Source organism: Bos taurus, chromosome X (genome assembly GCF_002263795.3).
Source record: "Bos taurus isolate L1 Dominette 01449 registration number 42190680 breed Hereford chromosome X, ARS-UCD2.0, whole genome shotgun sequence".
In the NCBI taxonomy this organism is placed as follows: Eukaryota; Metazoa; Chordata; class Mammalia; order Artiodactyla; family Bovidae; genus Bos; species Bos taurus.
This window is the reverse complement of record NC_037357.1, coordinates 99982641-100004195: the sequence shown is the minus strand read 5'-3', so window position 1 is coordinate 100004195 and position 21555 is coordinate 99982641. Positions and strand designations below refer to the sequence as shown.

Sequence of the window (21555 nt, the reverse complement as noted above, 5' to 3'; positions counted from 1 at the left end):
ATGTGAATGTACTTGAAGAAGTAAGGTAAAAGAAAGGGCCCTTGCTGAGGAGGTAGAGAAGGCAGGTATGAAGCTAGGTTCCACAGTTACAGATTTATAGCCCAGGAAGCAAAGGGCCATTTCCTCAAAGGCTCCGTTGCTGATATTAATTCCTTCTCCAGGTGTGCTGTGTGGCTTAAATCATTTCCTATTCCATTTCTATGGGGAGGAGCCATTTCAGGACATCAGAGGCACTGCTGAATCTATGGAAGCACGGTTTCCATGGGCAGTGGCTGTAAGAAGCTGGAGGTTGGTTTGAGGTTGCTATGGCAACACTGATGCTGGCTGCATACATCATCTCACCCAGGCTTTCCTGATCTAATAACCAGGATTAACAATTGCCTGAACTCTCATATGAGGTGTGCTTTTAGCAGACTTGAGTTTTTTTTAAGCCTCTCTAATAAATCCATTAACCTATTTTATTTTGGTTTCTCTAAAACCCAAATGGTTGAAGAGAGAGAAACCAGAAAAGAAATTGTATTGTTTTAAGCTCATCATCCTTATTTAAAATACTTAATTGCAAAGTGATTAAAGATTCCCTTCTGCCGTTTTCTCTTTTTTGGGATTTTTGCATTTTGAAACTGATCAGATCCTTATATACATAATAGGGCTTTAACAAATTCTGTGCATTTAGTTTCTCCACAGAAGACCACTGTCACAGAAAACCTACTACTGTGACAGAAGACCACTGGAAATTTGGGAGTTTGGGGCTCTTTCCCTCCTAATGAACTTGGTTTGCCACGATTTGGGAGAGGAAGAGCTCTTGGTGCAGGTGCATAAATATTTTAGCAGTGCCCCCCTTAGATCTCTTTCTTCAGACATGCCCATGGGAGGTTCACAGGCTAGACACTAGGACACTTAAGAGTCTAGGATATCAATGAATCTCATACACTTGCAAGTTCAATAGATTGCCTCTCTGCAAGACTTGTTTTTCCTTCCCATCTCTGACAGGAGTCCAGGAATCTATAGATCTAACAGCATGTGTTGGAGCCAGCTTCTACTGTCTTGAAAGGACTGAGCCTGATCAAACATATGTCTTCCCAGTTTCACGTTCAGTGATATCACACTGGTAGCTTGTAATCACACTGGTGATTCCAAATCAGCCATGATGAGAGTGTATATATATCATGGAGATACAAATGTTGCAAATCAAGTGTCCTCTCCATGGCCTGAGGCCAGGGATGGTTGTTAACCATTTACTAGCCTACCACTATTAAAACCCTTTTCCCTATCTTGAAGGTTGGGAGGGGTGCCAGGAGAGGTGGGTGGGAAGCTGGCTTCTTTTATTGCCCTAGATTTCATGTGGCCATTAAACTAGAGAAAATGAATGACAGGAAGAGCTATCATGCACAATACTCTTAGCTTTGGCAAACCTGTGTATCTCTGGAACAAAATGAAATAGGTTTAATATGACATTTTCTCTAACAAATATGAAAATAAAAAATTTGATTTTAAAATTTATTTTTATTAGCTACATTGTATTTGATAACTTACCTTCAGACTTAAAAATCTTTTCTTTTCTAACAATTTTATCCCATTTATCAAAAAAAAAAAAAACCCAACTTCTATTTATTGATTTTGAAATATATGTCAAAAGCCCTTAAACTAATCTGTGGAGTTGACATTTGAGAGATGATTTTTTCCCATAGGTGATTATTGAATTTTGTAGTGATGAGGGGAGGGTAGAATGCATAGTAATTACACAGAATAAGGACAAGAAAAGAATTCAGAAATATAACTGAACACTTATACCTTGAAGCAGACATTATTTTAGTGTTTTTTTTCCCCATTCAAATCAACAGACAGTAGTTGATATATTAGAAAAAACCCTTTTGGACCACAAGTGTTTGTCTGTGCTTTATTTATGACTTAACTGAGCTATTTATTCAAAATTAGTTATTATTCAAAAGTAAATTTTCTAATGGCATCTTGACTGTATTTTCATATTCTGTATTTTCTAGTTTTAAATTACCATGGAAGTTCTTTATCAGAGTCTTCTTCACAGTAAATATGCAAACTGAAACATTCACTCCCCACCCCCAATTTATTCAGCATCTTAGAAAGTGTATTTTTTTAATTATTATTATTATTTTTTACTTTACAATATTGTATTGGTTTTGCCATACATCAACATGCATCCATCACGGGTATACAGGTGTTCCCCATCCTGAACCCCCCTCCCACCTCCCTCCCCATACCATCCCTCTGGGTCATCCCAGTGCACCAGCCCCAAGCTTCCTGTATCCCACATGGAACCCAGACTGGCGATTCGTTTCTTTTTTTTTTTTTTTTTTTTAATTTTATTTTTAAACTTTACAATATTGTATTAGTTTTGCCAAATATTGAAATGAATCTGCCACAGGTATACCCGCGTTCCCCATCCTGAACCCTCCTCCCTCCTCCCTCCCCTACCCTCCCTCTGGGTCGTCCCAGTGCACCAGCCCCAAGCATCCAGTACCGTGCATCGAACCTGGACTGGCGACTTTTTTCATACACCAATACAGAAAGTGTATTTTTTAAAATGACTTAAATCTTTCCCTTTAAAATTCCAAGGCCTTGTTTTACCTAAAGTTTTACTTTCATTTTGGGTTTGATGGATTCGTAACAAAAGAAACCACTTGTTATACATGAATAAAGAATTTCAATTTTTAATAGAAGTTTATTTAACTTAATTTCAATATATAGTCATTTAAAGGAAAGGTATAGAAACAATATAGAGAAATAACAGCATATACATCACCAAATTGGGCTGAAACCTGCATCTAGACTTGAACAGCTCTGGGCAGCTCCAAGTAACAGCAATCTGGAGTCCCAGTTGGGAAAAGGGTCCAAGCCGGTGCCTCCATCCCACTGGCGAGACTTTAGATTGCAGCTTTGGGGGTCCTGCCTATAACCCTAGGCCACAAACTGGTATTTTCATCAGTTTGCATGCAAAAATGCAGCTCTATTTTTTTTAACTTTTACAATGCTGTTTATTTCATCTTGTGAGTCACAAGATTCCTTAAATCCTGGGGGCCTGGCTAGGTCCCCAGGGGCCTAAGGAATTCTAAGACCTACTCTCTTTCTTATCTATAAAGTGCCGCTTGACTTGCTGATAACAATTGGTGTGTTTATAGGCAGACATGTAGTCCAAGCAGGATCAGAAGTTGGTCAGAGGCCTGCTCCCCTACTTCTGAAGCCTGAACAAGACTGCTTCCATTTTAATTTCCCTAACAGACCTTTTGAAAACCATTTTTTCTGGAATCTCTTTGAAACGTTTTAAACATGTTACTTATTTCTCAAACTAAGAGCTCAAACTTTTTTGGCCCTTGCTGAGATAGGGCCAATCATTTTCCTGTAATGTAGAAACCTTCCCCTCACCCCCAAGCTTTTTAATTTTGTTTATATCCTTAAATGCCAAAGTGCAAAATGACCTTTGTTACTGGTGTGCTCATTTGTCCTGGCTCAGCTAGCTCTGCTTCCCCTACCTCCTTTAGCCTCTGGAGTAGTGTTTATTTACTACTGTCACTGAACCCCACTCATCAAGCTTGTTTAGAATTACACATTAGATTCTACTTTATTGAGGCTCCAGCTTTATAAGTTAGGGTGTAAGAAATAAAAATTTTCACTTTTTAGGAGACTTTGTTGTGGGCATATCAGGCACTTGGTTTCCTTATCGGGAATATGGGGGTAATAAAATCTATTCTGAAGAAAGACTGAAAGGCAACAGGAAAGGCACCTGAAATTGATCTGTAGGATGTGAAGCACTAAACCAACTGTCAGGCTGCCTCTGGGGGCATGATTGCTACAGGTCCCAACAGCTGCTGGAATTCAGAGCCACCTCTGCTTCTCCTTAGGAAGCATGCAGAGGGCAAGTTCCTCCTCCCTTAGAAGAGGAGCTAATCAAGTAATTCTAGCAAACCCATGGGTGTTTTTAATCAATCTAATTGGTTTATGGTTAGATTGATTAAGGGGAACTGGGAAGAAATTAAACTTTTTGCATCTGAGTTTCTCTGCTTTTCAATATAGAGCAGTGCTTTGAGCCTAAAAAATGTTCATATCTTTTGTCCTAGTAATCTCCCTTCTAGGATGTAATTCTACAGAAATAAACATAACAAAGATTTATGCATAAATATGTTTTTCATCACACCTTCATCCTTTTTCTTTTCTTGTGATGGTCAGCAGAAGAGGCCTTTGGCTCTGTCCCAGAAAACACATTGTACCAAAGTTTGCAGACATTGGCTCACATTTATTTAAACTGTCACGGGATGCCTTTTTTTGTGAGTAGATTCCAAATATTTGTTGCATACTTAAATCTTGGATGGATGTCAGTAATGCAACAGTACATTGTACTTGAAGGAGTCAAAGGTGCATACAAACATTAGCAGAGAGCAGCGCTGGACATTATGGTTTAGCCTTCCTGCATTTTAGATCTTATAGACGCGAACTCATCCCTGATTCTGGGTATGTGTATTTTATACCATTCTCTGTATCAGCAAAATACCATGTCAGTCTGGGTCCTCTGAGAGCAGACATCAAAACAGAACTAGCCATGTTTAGAAGTTTATTATAGGAAAAGCTGGTGAAGGATAAAGGGGGAGAGAGAGCAGGAGCAGGCAAGTTGTTTTTTAAAAAATGAAAGAAACCAGGTACTCCTGTATGATTTCCTACAATCTAGATTTTGTTGATTGCATCCCAGTGATATTATTTAACATGTCCTTCTGGCCCCTAAGTGTCATAGCTAGAGGCTAGATCACCTTAGAATTTAGTTTGGTTGCTCTTTCCCTTTCTCCCCTCCCTTCCTTCCTTCCTTTCTTCCTAATTACTTCATACATGGTGGTATGCACTTCCTTTAAAAGACTGCTAATATCTGGTTATCTGTCTCTTGTGTGCGTCCTGTTAGCATCTGTTGACAATCATTGCACTATATCTATTAATTCCTTAAAGGTTGCAAAATGTTGATATTCTAATTATTTCTGTCTTCACTTATTAGCTAGCATACTTTTATACAGTGAAATCTCTCTTTGTTAGCTACCTGGTTACTCTGAGGTTCAGTGCAAAATGAGAAGATAGGATGAATGCCAAATTCTTTTTTTTTTTTTAATAAATTGATTCCTTAGTATTTTCCAAAGGTGACCAATGAGAGTTTTTATTTATTTATTATTATTATGAGTGAATTTAAGCCATTACAGCTGGGGGGTTGTTGTTGTTATTGTTTTGGCCATGCTGCACAGCTTGCTAGGATCTCAGTTACCCAACAAGGGATTAAACCTGGGGCATTGCAGTGAACGCCCAGATTCCTAAACACTAGGCCACCAGGGAACTCCCTGCAGTTGTTTTTATTTGATACTCAAACTGTTCCATCTTTGGCCAGTGGGAGTTCTTATAGAGAGGTTTCTGAGCCGTTTTGTCACGATCCTAGTGGTCTCTGTTAGCCTCCTTGCTCTCTGTTATGATTTGATGTTCCAGACCCATCTTATACATTTCCTGCCCCAGATTTCTACTTAGTCTCATTGTTCTTACATCTGAATTTCCTTATTCCTAGGCCCCAAATCCTGGATCACAGTGATAGCAACCTGATTACTCATTTGCTTTGTTTCACATTACATACATAATGGCCTCAAAATAACAATTCTAAACCCACAAAATGATTACTGATTAAAATGTTTGCAATTCTTTTCTGTTTTTAGGATATATACCATTAGAAATGAACTGTCAAGTTACTGGGCTTTAAAATCACTAAGAACAGTTCCTCTTCTTAACTACTTGTACACATATTTAGGTATCATTTTATTAATCTTATCTCTGGTGTCATTCTTATTTCTCTTTCACCCTAATATTCTGACATTTTTTTCTCCTTGAAGTATGTTTATCTATGTAGTCTGCTTCATGTTTTTTTTGTAATAGAGGAGTATAAAGATAAGTAGGTATAAGACAGAAATTGAAGTACAAAAAAGGTAGATTTAAAAATGTGTATACACGCCCTTTTTTCCTTAACTCTGTGAGCTGAGAGGTCTTAGAAACATGATTCTCTAGTAGCAGTGGGCATGCTTAGAGCCCAGATCTTGGTTTCTAAAACTGTTCTCTAATAAAAGGAACCAGTGCTCACTGGAGAAATAGCTGATTGTAGGGCCGGGCAGAGAAAGATGAGCCTGGTGCATCTTGTGATACTAGAAAGTAACGAAGTCCTCAAATACATGCATACACACAAAATGCTAAGTGGTCAAAGCTGAAACAATTTGAGCAACAAAATAAGTAACATAATATTGGATTATAACCGAAACTACAAAGCAACTGTCTATGAATCCATAAGGATTTAAGTAAATGGTTAAATAAATAAATAATTGGGGGAGAAGAGACAAATGTCCTGTGCAGATGAATTTCAAATAATTTATGCCCTCAGAAAAGGGCATGGCAACCCACTCCAGTATTCATGCCTGGAGAATCCCCATGGACAGAAGAGCCTGACGGGCTACAGTCCATGGGGTCACGAAGAGTTGGACACGACTGAGCAACTAAGCACTCCACCCTCGAGGAAGTAGGACATAACTCTCTACTTCTTAAGTGCAGACTTTACATAGACTTCCTTCCAAAGAGTATAGCATGGGAGGGGAGAGAAAAGAGTAGCTTTACAGTGGAGAAACCTGGCCAAACACTACCTCAGCCTCAGTGATCGAGATTAACATCAGTGATAAGTCATGTTCATGCACCCTTGATATAACGTTAATCTACAACATTTGCCTCTACTTTTCTGGTATTAACTATACTGGGGTTTTTTTTTGTTTCTTTCATTTTGTTTGATTTGGTTTCTTACCACTTGGCTTGTGGAATCTTAGTTCCCCAACCAGGGATTGAACCTGGGCCACGGCAGTGCAACCAATGAGTCCTAACCACTGGACCACCAGAGAATTCCCTTACTATACTGCATTTAAAAATCTACTTTTTATGAACGTTTTTATTTATGAGTGAAAGCCTGTACACAGCTTTGAGCAAATACATAAAGTATGAAACGTGGTTCCTGCCTTTGGTAATTTTTAATCTAGTTGGGAAAACAAGATCTAGCTAGCATGTAATCCAGATATAAATAATCAGAGGTCATTATAGGGGGGTTTAAATTGAGTAAAGTACAGAGATACTGTGGGCTGGTGTGAGGTAGGGCGAGTTTCCAGGAAAACACTTCTGTTTATACAGTCAGGATTTCTAGAAGAGGGGGATGATAAGGGTTGATTGAGGGGTTCAACAGATTCTTTTGCATATGATTTGATTATCACCAAACCCATATATATATATTTTTTTAATTATTACATTTTAACCAACCTTATGATAGATAATAAAAGTAAATTATGATACATAACATAATATATTCTAGATTATAAAATTTCTGTGATTACCTCAGTAATCACGATGAGGTGATTAGATAGAATCACAAAATTTATTAGATAGGACAATCAATGAATTGTATATGATGTTTTGCATTTATATTATATGTAGACCTGCTTAAATCTTCAGTGTTTCACATTTAGATGTTAATATGTTCTTCGACTTTTTTTTTTTCCCCCTTCTAGGATTATCTGCTGCGAAACTCTTAGCCGAACATGAAGTTAATGTTTTGGTTTTAGAAGCCCGGGAGAGAGTTGGAGGAAGAACATACACAGTGAGGGTAAATGATTTTGATACCTACATAAATACAAAATCTCACACAAACTAGAAGTGGGGTCATTGGAAGTCCCAGAGCTGGGGGAAATCTCATGAGTGTATGCAGTTAAGCCATTGATTGACCGTAGTCCTAGACTACTTTATTAAGCATCTGTTCTTTTCAACAAACACCCACCAAAGAGTGTCAGCCTCTGACCTTCAGTAGCTTGGATTCTAGTGAAGAAAACAAACGTGGACAAATAATTTCAATACAGCATCATCATTTCCATACCAGAGACCTAAATAGAGGATATAGTATCTCAGGTGAGGTAAGGTTTAGCTGGACTTGAAGTGACTAAAGCTTCACCACACACTCACACACACACACACACACACACACAATAGAGATTCCTTGTTTATTTATCCAAGGACACACAACTTAAAAGAAGTGTGACCACAGAAAGCAGAGGCAAATGTAGCATGTTTCTGTGCAACTTTATCCGTAGTCCTTGTTCTCCAAGAGGTGCTCTGCTGACAGAGGCACTCTTTGCTCAGGTGGGGTCAGTGAGACATGAGACAGAATCCCAGTTCTTGCTACATCACAGCCTTTTAATACTTAGGCTTACATCACCATTTTGGGGAATATGCAAGCTAACTGGTGTTTACAGCTATTTAAAGAAATGGTTGCAGGTTGTTGGATCTGTGAGATCTGATGAAAGTATACAGGGAAGGATCTAGGGTGGGAAAGAAATAAAGACAAAGATGGAAGTTGGAGAACATGCAGATTTGAGCATGGGGCCAGAGGCAGAGAAGCCAGAGAGGAGCAGTGGAGGCAGAGGAGGAAGACCAGAATGGGGCAGTGCCATGAAAATCAGTAAAGAGGATGGGATGATGAATAGAATCAAATGCCAGGGGCATTTGACACAGGATGAAAGCTGTTAAGAGGCCCTTGTATTTGGCTTTTAGAAGGTCATTAATGAGCCCCTTTGCTAGAGCACACAAATTGAGCATTAAAGGCTGAGGATTGACAATAGGGACAAAACCAGACTGTTGAAGTGACTGGAAGGAGAGGAAGCATCTGATTAGAAGATGTATCAGACTTATAATAGAATGGCTTATGCAGTGATAATAACAATGATTTAGGCAATCCAAACATTCAGTCCTTTTACATAAGAAGTCTGGTGGTAGGTAGTCCAGGCTGGTGCAGAGGTTCAGCTTTGCCAGCAAATCTTTACGATCTCTCTGTCTTTCTGCCCAGCCATTCTTTTCCTGTTGGCTTCTTGCCTAGTGGTAAGCAGATGGCTTCAGCATCTTGCAGCATCAGGCCCTCACTCAAGGCAGGAAAGGGCGTGAAGAGCTGGCCCAAGTCTTATCTGCAACAAAGCCTTTCTTTTTCCAGAAGACCCCGTGAGACATTTGCTTTAGTCTCATTGGTTAGATTTGGGGCACACAGCTACCCTCAGCTGCCAGGGAGCCTGGGAAAACAAGTATTTAACATTTCCAGGCTGCATAATAGAAGCAGGCATGGGAAAAGGAACATACATGGGTATAAAATAGTCAACCAACATCTAAACAAGGATATTGTACCAGCTCTTTTCAGTCACACCAAGCCAAGCTCCCCTTCTGTCCGTCACTTTCTGCCTTTTCAGATGTACAAGGATGTATCATAGGCCTATTTTTACTTTGCTCAGCTCTAAGAGTATCCTACAGCCTTGCTACTCAAAGTATACTGTGAGCCACCTGCCTGGGACCTGGAGCTTGATAGACATGCAGAGTATCAGGCCCTGTCCTAGACCTGCTGACTCTGCATTCTGACAAGATCTTTAGGGGCCCCTACAGAAGTGCTGCTCTTTGCTGTAGGCTCGCTTGCTTTAAATTAATGTGAATCTACATAAACTGCATTTGAAGCATTTGAGTACCTCCTCAGAGAAGGCTATTAGTCTGGGAGTGAGGAGACTGGGACTCTGACCCTTGTACTGGCCTGACACCCTGTCTTGGGTAAATACTATTAGCACTTTACACCTCAGTTTTCTCATCTGGGCAGTGGGATATAAATGGGCTTGAAGCTCCCTCCAACTTCAGGTTCTAATTGAAGGTAGTGTGTTGTAGTGCAAAAGAAGGATTGCATATTCTGCCTGTACCATCTTAATAGATATGATTCATCTGTCATTTTCTGAAGAATATTCCTTCATTTTGGAGATAGGTATTAAGTTGTCCCTTTGCCCTACTTTGCTTATCTCTAAAACCTTTTTGTTATCAAATAGGAGCATCAGTCATATTGTGGATTTTTCAGTTCTCTTTTGGCAGAATCTAGTTTTGTTTTTTTTTAATTGAAGTATAGTTTCCCTGGTGGCTCAGATGGTAAAGAATCCGCCTGCAATGTGGGAGACCTGGGGTCAATCCCTGGATCAAGAAGATCCCCTGGAGAAAGGAATGGCTACCCACTCCAGGATTCTTGCCTGGAGAATTCCATGGACAGAGGAGCCTGGCGGGCTATAGTTCTTGGGGTTGCAAAGAGTCAGACATGACTGAGCGGTTAACACACACATTGTTCATTTATAATATTATATTGTTTTAGGTTATAGCATAGTGATTCAGTATTTTTACAGATTATGCTCCATTAAAAGTTAATATAAGATAATGGCTATAATTCCTTGTGCTCCACAATATATCCTTGTTCCTTATCTATTTTATACACAGTACTTTGTATCTCTTATTCCTATGCCCCTAACTTGCCCCGCCTCCCTTCTCTCTTCCCTCTAGTAAATACCAGTTTGTTTTCTATACCTTTGAGTCTAGAAAAAGTTTCTTTGTGCAAGGGAAATGAGAATTCCAACATGCTTAGCCCCATCTATGTTATTGCCCCAGGCTGCTTTTTCATGCTGCATCATTTATATATATCAGTGGCATACATGAAGTATTGTGTACTGAGTATGATATTAAAATTCCCTTTCAGAATGTGAGAAATTAACTCTGAAATGCTGAGAAACTAAGACTTGACATCTATAAGATTTCAAGTGAATTCAAATGAATAGAAGGGGTAAAAAGGGCTTTACAAAGCAGGGACAGAAATGGTATTTAATCAGAAACTGAACTGAACGTTGTTACAGTTGCTTCTACTAGCATAATCAATTAGAGTGTGGAGAGGAGATGCCATAAAAATTACTCTGAATCTTTAACTACTGAAATATCAAATTTGATATTGTCCCTTGGCAGTGGTTCAGCTACATCTTCTATTCATTCAAAACTTCCCAGTTTGTGCTAGCATGATTCCCCCATAATTCTTCAGGACCAAATGAATGAAGTTGAAATGCATGCAAGGCTACCACAGGGATGGTGTATTAGTTTTCCTAATATGGTTGTGTGTTGGTGGCCTCTTCAAAGGACCACAGGGATGGTGTATTGGTTTTCCTAATATGGTCCTGTGTTGGTGGCCTCTTCAAAGGCTGAGTTGTTGTTCAGTCACTCAGTCATGTCCGACTCTTTGCAACCCCATGGACTGCAGCACACCAGGCTTCCCTGTCCTTCACCATCTCCCAGAGCTTGCTCAAACTCATGTCCCCATTGAGTCAATGATGCCATCCAACCATCTCATCCTCTGTCATCCCCTTCTCCTCCTGCCTTCAATCTTTCCCAGAGTAATGAGATCCAAGCTGAGATCCTAAAGACTGAAGGGCAGCATAGCAGAACATGGTGTTACAGTTCTACTGTCTTCCTGCTGAAGCTGGGGCATCTCCTTTCCAGTGTTTTCACTTTGTAAAGAAAGATTCTGTAACGTCTCATTCTTTTTACTGCTTCACTTAGGATTATTTACTTTAAATAGTGTCAGCATTCTAAAGACATCCTGTTTAGAAACTCCCAAGAGTTCTCTTGCTGTCTTAGTTAAATTTATTGGACTTCTGACTTCAGTTTTGTTCTTCACAGTTTAATAAGGATGTTGGAGACTGGAGAAGGTTTGGAGCACAACACCAGTAGTTAGTAAAAGGGAAGATTAGGTTATGCGAGGGACAGAAGTCAGAGGAATACTTCATTTCTGCTGTTATAGCAGAATGACTGACTGTCCCTCTTAAAATAAGTAAAATGCTGAATAAAATATATTGTGCTACCTTGAAGTGAGAAAATTGCAGATCTCCTGGATGTTAAACATACATCTCAGACCTAACACATCCAAACTGAATTTCTTGTGTTCCTCATCAAGAACACTATTCCTGCAGCCTTCCCCATAAGGGAGGATGGCAACTCCCCCAAACACCTGGAATCATGTTTAACCCCATAGGCCCTACATTCATTCTGTCAGGAAATTCTTTTGGCTCTGCCTTCAAAATATATCCAGAATTCAACCTTACCCTCCACTTCCAGGGCTACCACCTGGTAGCAGCCACAATCATCTCTAGGGAAAGTGAAAGTGTTAGTCGCTCAGTCGTGTTCAATTCTTTGGGATCCCGTGGACTGTAGCCCACCAGGCTCCTCTGTCCCTGGGATTCTCCAGGCAAGAATACTGGAGTGGGTTGCCATTTCCTCCAGGGGATCTTCCTGACCCAGGGATTGAACCCACATCTCCTGCATTGCAGGCGGATTCTTTACCATTTGAGCCACCAGGGAAGATTACTGCAATAGCCTCTTAACTACTTTCTCAGCTTTTACCCTTGCCCCCTAAAATCTACTATTAGAGTGACAGCCAGAATGAGCTCTCAAACCTAAGTCAGATCTTGGCACTTCTCTGCTTGAAACCTTCCAAAGGCTCCCCTTTTCATTCAGGGTAAAAGCTGATGTTCTTTCAATGCATTGTGAGGTGTTCCATGATGTGCCCTCCCTGCCCTTGACTTCTCTAATCTCATCTCCAGTTCTCTTTCCTTTGCTCACTCTTTTCTAGACAGATTAGTCTGTGTTTTGTGAACACATCAGACACGTTTCTGCCTTAGAATCTTTACACTGGCTCTTCTGCCAGGAATGTTCTTGTTCCAAATAGCCAAATGGATAACTCCCTCACCTCCTTCAAGTCTTTATGAAAAGATCACCTTTTTTTGGAGGCCTACGTGTTGCTTGTATTTGAACCTGAAATCTTTCCTTCTCTCCTCTGTAGTTTCAATCTGTCTTGTCATTCTCTAGTTTTTTCTTTTTAAATGTTATCTACTTCTAAGATATTTACTTATTATGGTTCTTGTTCAATTTCTGTCTCTTCCTACTAAATGAAAGCTCCTTGAGAGCAGAGATCTTCATTTTGTTCACTGATACAACAGAAGCGTCTTGATCTATATGTGGAACCTTGTAGGAACTCAAGATATAGTTATTGAATGAACTAATGAATCCCCAAAGCAAAGTAAAAACATGAAGCTTAGGAATGCAGTGAGCTCAAAATTTGACTTCCACCTTGAATGCCTACTGAACCCTGAAGACTTTGCAGTTCCACCAGGATGGATGTATGGCATGCAGGGAACAGGAGATAAAATCCTCACTCTGTCAAAGGTACGAAAACACTCCAAATTGGAATCCCCTGTGCTATACTCTGTACATGAAAGCAAAATAAATCTTAGCATTCAAAAAGGGATAAAAATAAACCTTGCCTTCATCCGTGGCTTCCATCTAAATTCACACTATGTGGCATGAAAAAAACCTTAGAATATATAAGGTATCAAGGATGCTGGCAGAAACAGACTCAATTCCTGTCCACCTAGGACAAATAACTTAAACAGAAAAGGTTCTAAAGAAAACAAACGACTTATAGTCAAAAGTAACAGAGCCAAAAAAAAAAGTGACAGAACATACAAGGAAGCTAGGCACTAAAAGAAATGTGTAAAAGAGTAGGCCTGAGTGTATAATCTCCAAACAAGTAGAAGAAAAAACTTCAAAAGAAAACCCTTAATCCCAAAGAAGGAAAGAAATCAGGCAGGAAACTGTTAACAGTGGGATAAATGGAAAGCCATAATAAGTAAAATTAAGACATTTTAAAAGAAATAAAATATAAATGGGTTAAACTCAAGTTAAAAGGAGGAAATGTCAGAATAAAGAAAACTTTAACTGAAAGATAGAAAAAGAGATAGTATACAAATACTAATCTAAGCTGTTTTAACTAGATTAATACCAGACAAAATAAGGTTTAAACAAAAAAATGTTTCATTGAATTAATTATCAGTACAATAATGGTAAGAGACCTGGAAGACCAAACAGTTCTAAACTTGTATATCCTGAATAATGTAGCCTCAAAATATAAAGCAAAAATTGATAGTAATCAAACATAAATGCCCAATAGACTAGGGGATTTTTAACATACTTTTCTAACTTAATAATAAATGAAGCAAACAAAGGCTGAGCACAATTAATCTTTTTCTAATGGACATATATAAAACATATTACTTAACGGAAGACTATATGTTCTTTTCATTCTGAAATGAAAAATCTTTGAAGATCAACCATGTGCTAGGTCATAAAGTAAACCTCAAGGATTGATACCATATAATCCATTTTTTTACCACAATACAGTTATGACAGAAAGATAGCTGAAAAGAATTCCAGTTATAGAAATTAAAACACAGCAAAACTTTTAGAAACATTGATTTAGAAGAAATTGTAATGGAAATTTGCAAACACTTAAAACTGCACAGTAATGTAAATACTAAAATAAAGTTGTATAGTTAAAACCATATGAGAAGAAGATTCATAGCCTAAATTTTTCTGTCAGAAAACGATAGAAGGCTCAATATGAATAAGCTAAGTGTTCAAGAAATAGAAAATTGAGTGTAAAAAATCCAAAAAAAGGAGCATAAATCAATGATATATAAAATAAATACTCAATAAAAATGATCAGTAATAGAAAGGTTGGTTTTTTTTTTAAGTCTTATTAAAAGCTGACATGTTTGCTAAGATTTTTTAAGAAAAAGGAAAAGGAGAGATCTCTAAAAAAATAAAAGGGATGAAAATGAAGATATAACCACTGATGCAATAAACAGTAAATGAGAAGAGGAGGTCCTGAATTTTACAGCAATATTTTTGACACATATGAAATGTATATATTATGAGAAAATATAATTTATAAAAATTAGAAATAGAAAATATGAGTAATGCTTTAGCCTCAAAATAAACTAAATCTGTAGTTTAAGTTTTTCCCACAAAGAAAACACTAAGCCTAGATAGCTCTACAGGCATGTCCTACCTACTGTTCAAAGAAGAGATTATTCTGTATATATATGAGCCCTTCTAAAGAACAGAAGAAAGTATAATCACTAACTTATGAAATTAGCAATACTGTAATGCTGGAAAACAGACAAGGGCTGGAGAATAGAGGAGACTCCTGGGGCAATCTCAGTATCACTTATAAACACAGATATAAAAATTCTAAGCAAAAGGTTAGCAAAGCATATCCAGCCATAGAAAGATAATATCAGATTATATTACCCCAGGAAGGCAAGGTTCTAGGCATTCAATTTTGTGGAAATAGCAGATAAGGTAAATTGTCCCAGCCCTCCTACTACATACAAGGATACTAGACAAATTACACATAGACACCACACACATACACACACACACACACACACACATCTTCAAAGCACCAGAGAGCTGACAAGGTAGTGAAGAATCACTAGACCAACATCCAGAAAACATTGACTTGCTTTTCCCTTGGGGGTGGGGAGGTGGGAGTTTGCTGATTACTATAAAAGCAAGTGAGAGACCGAGTAGTACTTTCAAAATGTTAACAAAGCTAGGGCAACTGAAGGGCAAGTCCAGTTCAGTTTAGTTGAGTTCAGTCGCTCAGTCGTGTCCGACTCTTCGCGACCCCATGAATCGCAGCACGCCAGGCCTCCCTGTCCATCACCAACTCCTGGAGTTCACCCAGACTCACGTCCATCGAGTCAGTGATGCCATCCAGCCATCTCATCCTCTGTCGTCCCCTTCTCCTACTGCTCCCAATCCCTCCCAGCATCAGAGTCTTTTCCAGTGAGTCAACTTTTCCCATGAGGTGGCCAAAGTATTGGAGTTTCAGCTTTAGCATCATTCCTTCCAAAGAACACCCAGGACCAATCTCCTTTAGAATGGACTGACTGGATCTCCTTGCAGTCCAAGGGACTCTCAAGAGTCTTCTCCAACACCACAGTTCAAAAGCATCAATTCTTTGGTGCTCAGCTTTCTTCACAGTCCAACTCTCACATCCATACATGACCACTGGAAAAACGATAGCCTTGACTAGACAAACCTTTGTTGGCAAAGTAATGTCTCTGCTTTTGAATATACTATCTAGGTTGGTCATAACTTTCCTTCCAAGGAGTAAGGAAGGAAATTTTAATTTCATGGCTGCAATCACCATCTGCAGTGATTTTGGAGCTCCAAAAAATAAAGTCTGACAGTTTCCACTGTTTCCCCATCTATTTCCCATGAAGTGAGGGGACCCGATGCCATGATCTTCATTTTCTGAATGTTGAGCTTTAAGCCAACTTTTTCACTCTCCTCTTTCACTTTCATCAAGAGGCTTTTTAGTTCCTCTTCACTTTCTGCCATAAGGGTGATGTCATCTGCATATCTGAGGCTATTGATATTTCTCCCGGCAATCTTGATTCCAGCTTGTGCTTCTTCCAGCCCAGCATTTCTCATGATGTACTCTGCATATAAGTTAAATAAGCAGGGTGACAATATACAGCCTTGACGCACTCCTTTTCCTATTTGGAACCAGTCTGTTGGTCCATGTCCAGTTCTAACTGTTGCTTCCTGACCTGCATACAGGTTTCTTAAGAGGCAGGTCAGGTGGTCTGGTATTCCCATCTCTTTCAGAATTTTCCACAGTTTATTGTGATCCACACAAAGGCTTTGGCATAGTCAATAAAGCAGAAATAGATGTTTTTCTGGAACTCTCTTGCTTTTTTGATGATCCAGAGGATGTTGGCAATTTGATCTCTGGTTCTTCTGCCTTTTCTAAAACCAGCTTGAACATCTAGAAGTTCACGGTTCACATATTGCTGAAGCCTGGCTTGGAGAATTTTGAGCATTACTTTACTGGTGTGTGAGATGAGTGCAATTGTGTGGTAGTTTGAGGATTCTTTGGCACTGCCTTTCTTTGGGATTGGAATGAAAACTGACCTTTTTCAGTCCTGTGGCCACTGCTGAGTTTTCCAAATTTGCTGGCATATTGAATGTAGCACTTTCACAGCATCATCTTCCAGGATTTGAAATAGCTCAACTGGAATTCCATCACCTCCACTAGCTTTGTTCATAGTGATGCTTTCTAAGGCCCACTTGACATCACATTCCAGGATGTCTGGCTCTAGGTCAGTAATCACGCCATTGTGATTATCTTGGTTGTGAAGAGCTTTTTTGCACAGTTCTTCTGTGTATTCTTGCCATCTCTTCTTAATATCTTCTGCTTCTACTAGGTCCATACCATTTCTGTCCTTTATCGAGCCCATCTGCATGAAATGTTCCCTTGGTATCTCTAATGTTCTTGAAGAAATCTCTAGTCTTTCCCATTCTGTTGTTTTCCTCTATTTCTTTGCATTGATCACTGAGGAAGGCTTTCTTATCTCTTCTTGCTATTCTTTGGAACTCTGCATTCAGATGCTTATATCTTTCCTTTTCTCCTTTGCATTTCACTTCTCTTCTTTTCACAACTATTTGTAAGGCCTCCCCAGACAGCCATTTTGCATTTTTGCATTTCTTTTCCATGGGAATGGTCTTGATCCCTGTCTCCTGTACAATGTCACGAACCTTCATCCGTAGCTCATCAGGCACTCATCAGATCTAGTCCCTTAAATCTATTTCTCAGTTCCACTGTATAATCATAAGGGATTTGATTTAGGTCATACTTGAATGGTCTAGTGGTTTTCCCTACTTTCTTCAATTTAAGTCTGAATTTGGAAATAAGGAGTTCATGATCTGAGCCACATTCAGCTCCTGGTCTTGTTTTTTGCTGACTGTATAGAGCTTCTCCATCTTTGGCTGCAAAGAATATAATCAATCTGATTTCAGTGTTGACCATCTGCTGATGTCCATGTGTAGAGTCTTCTCTTGTGTTGTTGGAAGAGGGTGTTTGCTATGACCAGTGTATTTTCTTGGCAAAACTCTATTAGCCTTTGCCCTGCTTCATTCCGTATTCCAAGGCCAAATTTGCCTGTTACCCCCGGTGTTTCTTGACTTCCTACTTTTGCATTCCAGTCCCCTATAATGAAAAGGACATCTTTTTTGGGTGTTAGTTCTAAAAGATCTTGTAGGTCTTCATAGAACCATTCAACTCAGCTTCTTCAGCGGGGCCCACCAAAGTGTGTGTTTATGGAAAGAGGTGTTTGTAAACTCCTTGTGCTTTGGGTTGGACTGCATCCTAGCACTAAAGGAGAACAGTAAAATGACTAGGTCATGTTGCATTTCAACCTGCTTTCAAATCATCTCAGGCACAGAAAATGCAATAGAATTATCTAGTAATGTTAGCATCCCCAAGTGCTGGGTAGAAGCAGACATAAATCCTCTCTGAGAAAGATATAATCCTTCCAGGATTCAGATTATTTCTGCATTTCTAATGTTCAATGAGTGGCACACAATAAAAAATAATCAGGCAGAGGACTTTCCTGGCAGTCCAGTGGTTAAGAATCTGCCTTCCAATGCAGGAGACTCAGGTTCCATCCCTGGTTTGGGAACTAAGATCCCACACGGTGCAGGGCAACTAAGTCCATGGGCCACAACTAGAGAGCTCAGCCAAATAAATATTAAAAACAAAAACAACTGGGGAAGGCAAATTTCATGTTGCTTTAACCAATAAATAAATAAATAAAATAGGATCAAGAGGCCACCAGTTTGGGCTGACTGAAGAGTTTATCTGCTGGAAATCAGAAAGTTCAGTTCAGTTCAGTTCAGTTTAGTCGCTCAGTCGTGTCCGACTCTTCACAACCCCATGAATTGCAGCACGCCAGACCTCCCTGTCCATCACCAACTCCCGGAGTTCACTCAGACTCACGTCCATCGAGTCAGTGATGCCATCCAGCCATCCCATCCTCCATCGTCCCCTTCTCCTCCTGCCCCCAATCCCTACCAGCATCAGAGTCTTTTCCAATGAGTCAACTCTTTGCATGAGGTGGCCAAAGTACTGGAGTTTCAGCTTCAGCATCATTCCCTCCAAAGAAATCCCAAGGCTGATCTCCTTCAGAATGGACTGGTTGGATCTCCTTGCAGTCCAAGGACTCTCAAGAGTCTTCTCCAACACCACAGTTCAAAAGCATCAATTCTTCGGCACTCAGCCTTCTTCACAGTCCAACTCTCACATCCATACATGACCACAGGAAAAACCATAGCCTTGACTAGATGGACCTTTGTTGGCAAAGTAATGTCTCTGCTTTTGAATATGCTGTCTAGGTTGGTCATAACTTTCCTTCCAAGGAGTAAGCGTCTTTTAATTTCATGGCTGCAGTCACCATCTGCAGTGATTTTGGAGCCCAGAAAAATAAAGTCTGACACTGTTTCCACTGTTTCCCCATCTATTTCCCATGAAGTGATGTGACCGGATGCCATGATCTTCATTTTCTGAATGTTGAGCTTTAAGCCAACTTTTTCACTCTCCACTTTCACTTTCACCAAGAGGCTTTTTAGTTCCTCTTCCCTTTCTGCCATAAGGGTGGTGTCATCTGCATATCTGAGGTTATTGATATTTCTCCCGGCAATCTTGATTCCAGCTTGTGTTTCTTCCAGTCCAGCATTTCTCATGATGTACTCTGCATATAAGTTAAATAAGCAGGGTGATAATTAGGCTTCATAAATCTCTGGGTGGCCCTCCCAGCAACAATCCCAAAGAAAAGCACAGATGACCTAAATGCTTTGAAGAAGACCTAGATGGGCAGGATGTACTATAGTGCTCTTTACTGTTTGTGCATGTTCTTGGCGAATTGGCCTCATCAATAACTAAACAAATGGGATTGCTTAGTGACGTCATATGGGATTGGAGGGTCAGTTCTTGAGGTGAAAGGATTGCTATTTTCAGTGGTCCTTTGAAAGAGAGATGTAAGGCACATTTAAACTGTAAAAAATAAACAGGTTCTTTTTGTTTTTATGAGACTTAGCAACATATATATATATATTTCTTAGAGTTCTAACCAAAGTCTTCTGGTCACTTTTTCTCTTTCTACAGAATGAACATGTTGACTACGTAGATGTTGGCGGTGCTTATGTAGGCCCGACCCAGAATAGGATCTTACGGTTATCTAAGCAACTGGGTTTAGAAACTTACAAAGTGAATGTAAACGAGCGTCTTGTTCATTATGTCAAGGTAAGCCTGATGTTTTACTCAAGTGTTTTACTCAGTGGGGAAGCATTTTATTTGGGAAAACATTTGGTTTTGTTTTCAGTTTTTTTTTTTTTTTTGTCAAAGCAAGCACAAAAGTAGGTTCTCAGCTTTAAAGTAGTATTCTGCCTTGCTTTCCTTCTTTTTAAAAAAAGTCCTTGTGGACTCCTGCAGTCACTGAAAGTGGGCATTCTTCAGCTTGGTTCTCCTCCACCTCACCCACTGTGGCCCTAGAAGGCCACTCCCTGCCTCTAGTCCAGCTGGAATAGGGGTGCAAGGCTCTCAGCTTCCTTTATTCCCATCCCTCTGGGGCTGAGGGAAGCACCTGAAATAGACACACACACACACACACACACACACACACACACAGTCCAGGCAGCTCCTGAGGCACCTATGAGGCAGTTCTAAGGCCCCAAGGAACACAACAGTTTGAGGCCACTTAAGACTCTAAATGGGTCATTCATCCTCATCCTTACCTGACATTTCTTTGCACACTTTGATCGTTTTCTCTGCACCTAGCCATGACTATTGGGAAGTCTAGCTCAGTTGTGCAATTTCCTACTGTTTAAACAAGAGATTGTCTAAACTCAAAGTGCTGCTATCCCCTCAAGGAACAGCAGCTGTTGCCCATGTTATTCTTTCTTCCTGAAGCCAAACATGGAGCAGATGGAGTCTGAAAAACAGCCTGGAGAAATCAAGTTTCTGGTCTGATACTGCAGCCCACTTCCTGGAACTAGTATCACCAGAGCAGGGGTCAGTTACTCCTAATGCCAGGATTCCCACACCACTAACCATATCACTTCTCAACAGATGCATCACCCAACCCCCAGCAATCATGTGGGTGTGCCATCTTCAGGGCCTTTCAGAGCAGAGATTTGAGGATCCTTGAATGTACATATGGACACTGATGCCCAGTTGGTGAGGTCAGGAATCTTGGGAAACTTTGATTAGCTGCTTTGGGTTTGTTTGTGATGCTTGGGGAAGTTTGGCAGTCAGACAAATGAGAAAAGAAACCAGCAGCCTTTAGAAAAACTGGTTTCAGAGGTCAAGGGAGAAATGGAAAAGTATAAAAAAAAATTTAGACAAAGTAAATTTATGAACACTGGGTTCAATAGGCCATGATCAAAAAGGAAAAACTCCTTTGCTTTCCCACTTTGTTTTCTCTGCACAGCATGATGTTTACCTGGACTAGTAAGTAATAACAAAGGTAAGAGTAATAGCAACTGTTAAATAACATGTATTGAGCACTTTGACCTGTATTATCGTATTTAATGTAGGGAGAGAAACCAAATCCTTTGTACTACTCAACTGCTAGTTAAACAGTCATCTAAATTTACTGTCTAGTCCATCTAGGACTCAAAGGAGTCTGGTAATTATCTTGGAACCTGAGCAAATTTATACTCCGCTTTATAGAGGAAAACACTGAGGTTCAGTGAGGTCAAGTGACTTGACAGAAGTATAAAACTAGTAATGGTCTACCTACCCCCTGAATATACGTGCTCTTTATGAATTTTAGGACTTACTTATATTCTTAAGATGCTAAAGACTGTTCTTTTAATTTAAGACGGTCTCATCTAATGGAAAGGTGGAGAATAGATATGCTGTTAGGAAATTCCGTAGCAGTCCAGTGGTTAGGACTCAGGACTTTCACTTCC

At 39.7% G+C, this 21555-nt stretch overlaps 1 protein-coding gene across 1 annotated transcript in view; it reads left to right on the top strand.

The window, feature by feature from the left end:
• MAOA (monoamine oxidase A) overlaps nucleotides 1-21555 on the top strand; it is an 80682-nt gene that overhangs the window by 9918 nt on the left and 49209 nt on the right. The window contains exons 2-3 of the mRNA NM_181014.2: nucleotides 7584-7678; nucleotides 19748-19885. Coding sequence (NP_851357.2) covers nucleotides 7584-7678; nucleotides 19748-19885 — 233 coding nt within the window. The remainder of the gene's footprint in view (nucleotides 1-7583; nucleotides 7679-19747; nucleotides 19886-21555) is intronic.